Source organism: Carlito syrichta, unplaced genomic scaffold (assembly GCF_000164805.1).
Source record: "Carlito syrichta isolate Samal-C Ts95f unplaced genomic scaffold, Tarsius_syrichta-2.0.1 Scaffold305649, whole genome shotgun sequence".
Taxonomy (NCBI): Eukaryota; Metazoa; Chordata; class Mammalia; order Primates; family Tarsiidae; genus Carlito; species Carlito syrichta.
In genome coordinates, this window is record NW_007249745.1 from 376,013 (window position 1) to 381,381 (window position 5,369).

The following is a 5,369-nucleotide window of genomic DNA, read 5'->3' on the forward strand; positions in this document are numbered from 1 at the left end:
GCCACCCCCACCGCCCCCGCCCCCGCCCTTCGAGGCCCGCAGCGAGTTTGAGCAGATGACCATCCTGTATGACATTTGGAACTCAGGCCTGGACTTGGAAGACATGAGCTACCTGCGGCTCACGTATGAGCGGCTGCTTCAGCAGACCAGCGGGGCTGACTGGCTCAACGACACCCACTGGGTCCATCACACAAATATCCTGAGCCGCAGAGGCCTGGGGGCGGGGGCGGCCTTCCCTGGGGTCCCACAGCTGGGCCGCGTCCTCAGATCCCTCCTGTGTCTGCATTGTCTCCCTCCTGTCTGTCCAACTCACTTTGCCATGCCCAGCCTGTGTGTTGTCCTCCGCTCCAGGCCAGCTTTTCTCTCTGCTTCCTGCCTCTTTCTGCCTCCCAGTGCTTTGCTCGCAGAAAAGGTGGAGTCTGAGACTTCCTTCTCTCTTCTGCCTTTCTCACACTGAGCATGCTCGCCAGCGAAGGCCAGCCGCCCTTTGCTTGGGCTGGGACTGGGGTGGCCAGAGAGGAGCCAGGACCCCAGGGATCTGGCCAGTGAGGAGCCCATTTTCTTCCTTAACGCCCCGCACTCACCAACCTGAGCACTCCAAAACGCAAGCGGCGGCCCCAGGATGGGCCCCGAGAGCACCAGACAGGCTCAGCCCGCAGCGAAGGCTACTACCCTATCAGCAAAAAGGAGAAGGACAAGTACCTGGACGTGTGCCCTGTCTCGGCCCGGCAGCTGGAAGGAGTGGACACTCAGGTGGGGCCCTGCCCTAACCCGTGACCCACTGCACCCTCTTCCCATACTTCTGTCACTTACCTCCTCCCTGTCCTGCTTCTCACAGGGGACTAATCGTGTGCTTTCTGAGCGCCGGTCTGAGCAGCGACGGCTGCTGAGTGCCATTGGCACCTCTGCCATCATGGACAGCGATCTGCTAAAGCTAAACCAGCTCAAGGTGAGGGGTGGGGATTTGACGTGTGGGGGAGGCTCAGTGAAAAGGCTGAAGCAAGGGGAGCTGCCCACAGCAGGCTCCTGTGGTCCCCTGGGAGTGGGTGTGAGGGGCAAGTGGCAAGAACACCATTCAGGAGGTCTGCAGGAAGGGCAAAGAGCCTGGGTGTGGGGGGTGCTCAGCAGTACCATCCTCCTCTGTCCCTTAGTTCCGGAAGAAGAAGCTCCGATTTGGCCGGAGCCGGATCCATGAGTGGGGTCTGTTTGCCATGGAACCCATTGCAGCTGACGAGATGGTCATCGAATATGTGGGTCAGAACATTCGCCAGGTGAGGCTTCACACCCACCCCCAGCTCCTGATCTGACAGTAGACACCATAGGATGCTCCTGTGAGTGTCACTTGGCCCTCTGGATAAAGCCTCACATGCCCTCCCAGCTCCAAGACCTAGCCAGCGGAACCAGCCTCCCTCCCAGTCCGGGTGAACAGCAGTATACAAGACTGATGTGTTGTTCCCATTAAGGACCTGGGGAAGTGGAAAAGACAGGCAGTGAACAAGTAGCGTAAGAAAGGATGGTGTTTAGCCGGGCTCGGTGGCTCAGCCTGTAATCCTGCGTCTTTGGGAGGCTGAGGTGAGTGGATCTCCTGAGCCCGCGGGTTCGAGACCCACCTGGGCAGCGAGACCTCATCTCTACAATAAATCAAAAAATCAGCCGGGTGTGGTAGCACGCGCCTGTAGTTCCAGCTACGTGGAAGGCTGAGGCGGAAGGATCGCCGGAGCCCAGCAGGTCAAGGCTGCGGTGGCCGGGATCGGCCACTGCACTGCAGTCTGGGCCACTGCACTCCAGTCTGGGCGACAGAGTGAGACTCCAACTCAAAAAAAAAAAAAAAAAAAAAGAAAGAAAGGATGGTGTTTGGTATTAAAGGGGAGGTTTGGCAGGCACAGTGACTCACCTGTAATGCCAGCGCTTTGGGAGGCGGAGGTGAGAGGATTGCCTGAGCCCAGGGGCTTGAGACCAGCCTGGGCAACTTGGCAAGATTTCATCTGTACAGTAAATTTTAAAAATTAGCCAGGTGTGGTGGCATGCGCCTGTAGTTCCAGCTACTTGGAAGACTGAGGTAGAAGGATCACCTGAGCCCAGCAGGTCAAGGCTGTGGTGGCTGTGAGCATGCCACTGCACTCCAGCCTGGGTGACAGAGTGAGACTCCAACTCAAAAAAAAAAACGAGGGAGAGGTGGGGGCAAAGGGAACACATACCCAAGCGGCCTAAGACCTCCAGAGACAGTGATGTTTACGCAGGAGCCAAAAGAGGAGGAGGAACGCACAGCCCAGGTGAGGGGAGTGTGTTCCTGGCCGCTGTACGGCGTGTGCAGAGGCCTCGAGTCAGGAAGTCTTGTGAGCGCCAGGAGGGCAGAATGGCCGTTTGGAAAACCTAGGGCCCGAGGCAGTGATGTGTGGCTGGGGCAACAAGGGCAACCCAGACTGCACGGAGCTTGTGAGGACATGACTCTGTTTGGGCCTGTGGTGAGAGGAAACCAGGCTCAGAGGTGCTGAACAGGAGAGGGCTCTGGAGGTGAAAAACTCCCTCTGATTTTGGTATGAAGAGAACCAGTCTAGGTTAACACCACGGTGAAGATGGCCTGTAGGTGTGAGGTAGCTGGCAGGGCCAGGCAGTAAGTTGGCTGTGGAGACAGGGTGGGGGTCTTTCAGGGGCTGTCGTTAGCCACTAGGAGTGTGTGGGGCTGCCTGTGAGGTGAGCGCAAGGAGGGACAGACACGTGACTAAGAGGCGTTCCAGTCTGGATGTGTGAGGCTATGGTGCCTGGGGACATCTCGGGGGCAACGCCCAGCATCTCCACTGAGGTGGATTTTGGCTGGACATGGAGTTTGGGAGGAGTCCCCACCACTCAGCTGGCAGATGAAGCTCTGGGAGGGAGGGAGGTCACCCGAGGAGAGAGTGCCGAGGGCTCACTGTCTGTCTTGGAAATGAGAGCTGCTCCTTCTCACACAAGACTGTAAGCCCTAACACGGATAACCTGTGGTTTGCGTTGGCCAGTGCGGCCAGTGGGTGCCTGTGTTGGAGAGATGGTCCTGGAAGAGATGAGGGAGTTCATTGCATGAATGGCCACTTCACTTGAGAAACTGGCTCAATCCCACAGCATTCTGGGGGCTCCACAGTGAACAGGCAGATGTTCTTGGGGAAGCCAGTGGCTCTTCTCCCTGGCGCGCCAGTGCAGGTTCCCTGGAGTCTTCTTGCGGGTGACTTAGAATGGCCATATCGGGGCTTCGACTGGGCACCCTGAAGAGGGAAGGCTTCTGGAAGCAAAGTCAAGGGAGAGTCAGCACCTTGGCTTTGTGGGAGCCAGAGGCAGAGCTGAAGGTCCAGGCCTGGTTGTATGGACCATGGGGTAGTAGCTGGAAGGGCCGAGGGGCTGGAAGGGCTGATGGGATCAGGCCTGGTCTGACAGGAAGTGGGGGCACGTGTGTGATCACTGCATCCCCTCCTACCAGATGGTCGCCGACATGCGGGAGAAGCGCTACGTGCAGGAGGGCATCGGCAGCAGCTACCTGTTCCGGGTGGACCACGACACCATCATTGATGCCACCAAGTGTGGCAACCTGGCCAGGTTCATCAACCACTGCTGCACGGTGCGCTGGGGACCTGGCAGGGGTGGGTGGGGGACTGAGGGCCAGGCCATGGCTCACACTGCCCTCCCCCCCACAGCCCAACTGCTATGCCAAGGTAATCACCATCGAGTCGCAGAAGAAGATCGTGATCTACTCCAAGCAGCCCATCGGCGTGGATGAGGAGATCACCTACGACTACAAGTTCCCACTGGAGGACAACAAGATCCCGTGTCTGTGCGGCACTGAGAGCTGCCGCGGCTCCCTCAACTGAGGTGGGGCGGGACTGGTGCCCACACCCCTATTTATTCCCCCTTGGTGCCCTGAGCTCCCAGCACCCCCCAGCCTTAGTGGGTTCACCAGGGCCCACATGCCCCCAGCTCCGAGTATGGGGTTGGGCGGCCCCGAGCCCAGCAAGGGAGCCTCAGTCCCTTGAGGCAGCATCTGCCTCCCCTGTCGCCCCTGCCCTCCCACCCCCTCATTTTTTTCTTTGCGGAGAAGAAGCTGTAAATGTTTTGTAGCTGCCAGCAGCTGTTTCCTGTGGAAACCTGGGGTGCCGGCCTGTACAGATCCTGTTCTTGGGGGGCTGCACGGCCCTTATGCTTTGTGTTAATGGGGACTGCCCCCCGTGCCCTGCGTGCACCCCTCCCCAGTTTAGGGGCTTCTGGGGCAGTGGCCATGATCTCCCCCTGGGGGGCCCTGCGCCTCCAGTCCGGGGGCTCCGTGCCTGGAACCCTGCCTCATCTTCTGTTCCTGCCAGACCCTGTGGGTCACCCTCCCACCCTGGTGTGTGGAGGCTCCGGCTCACCAGGTGGTGGGGGGTGGGCCCTTCCCGTGGGGCTGGATTGTACATATGTTAATAGCGCAAACCCAACGCCACATTTTTATAATTGTGATTAAACTTTATTGTACAAAAGTGCTTGGTCGGTGTCTTTGGGAAGGGTAGGGTGGGATGGAGATGGAAGGCACAGGGTGAGGCAAGATGGAGAGAGGGGAAAACGGTGGCCTGAAGGGTAGGATGGGCGGAGGGGCCTTCAGGCAAGAGCTGCAGGCCCACCGTCATTGCTTGGGACCACCTGGCAGGCTGTGACAGCCCTATCAGAAATCCCCCACCGATGCTAGCCAGTGCCTGGCCAAGGTCAGCCCTCCCTGCCCTTCCCAGAAGCACAGCTGCTGCTGGGCCTGCAGCCCCCTGGGATAGCCAGCAGGAGGGGAGGGCTGAGGTCATACGGTGGGATGCTGTGACCCCCCTCTCCATCCCAGAACCCCTTCCGGCCCACCCAGCAGGTTCTGGCTTCTTCGCTGGAACCAGTTCTTCCCCAAGTTCTTCGCTGGAACCAGGTGCCAGCGAAGCGCAGAGTGGCCACCAGGAGGCACCCGTGGCCAGACGGGCAGGGCGGGTGGAGGCTGGGCTGGGCTCTGTTCCTGGAATGAGCCAGGAGGGAGGAGGAGGAGGAGGGGCAAGCGGAAGGGGACGGTGTGTTGGCCGGCTCTCACCGGCAACAAAAGACAGCCTCACTGGTGGCCAGTTTGGGTGTCCTGGGATAGTGGCTGCAGGTAGGCAGAGGTGCTGCCAGCACCCAAGAGGCCCTTCCCTCAGTCCCGGCCCTTCCCACCTTCCTACACCCTTCCATCCCACCTCCCCAACCCCAGCCTCCCCAACCCTTCTTTTCTGCCCCCAAACTTCTCTCCCCAATGACCTCGAGCCCTGACCCCTCCCTGCACCCCAAGCCCTTACGTCTCTTAGCAACTCAGCCACTGGCAGGGTCAAAGGGTGGGGGGGGGGCGGCTGGTGCAGCCCCCC

The 5,369-nt window shown here is 59.7% G+C and overlaps 2 protein-coding genes across 2 annotated transcripts in view; both read left to right on the forward strand.

Annotated features, from left to right (window-relative positions):
- SETD1A (SET domain containing 1A) overlaps positions 1 to 4,481 on the forward strand; it is a 24,132-nt gene extending 19,651 nt beyond the window's left edge. Inside the window, 6 exon segments of the mRNA XM_021714446.1 lie at positions 1 to 194; positions 581 to 753; positions 839 to 949; positions 1,152 to 1,271; positions 3,452 to 3,589; positions 3,666 to 4,481. The exon segment at positions 1 to 194 is cut by the window's left edge and continues 25 nt beyond it. Of these exon segments, the coding sequence (XP_021570121.1) occupies positions 1 to 194; positions 581 to 753; positions 839 to 949; positions 1,152 to 1,271; positions 3,452 to 3,589; positions 3,666 to 3,839 (910 nt within the window). The 3' untranslated portion in view covers positions 3,840 to 4,481.
- A 66-nt stretch (positions 4,482 to 4,547) lies between these two features.
- The window catches only part of HSD3B7 (hydroxy-delta-5-steroid dehydrogenase, 3 beta- and steroid delta-isomerase 7), a 4,716-nt gene continuing 3,894 nt past the window's right edge, over positions 4,548 to 5,369 (forward strand). The window contains exon 1 of the mRNA XM_021714434.1: positions 4,548 to 4,578. Within this exon, the coding sequence (XP_021570109.1) occupies positions 4,548 to 4,578 (31 nt within the window). The remainder of the gene's footprint in view (positions 4,579 to 5,369) is intronic.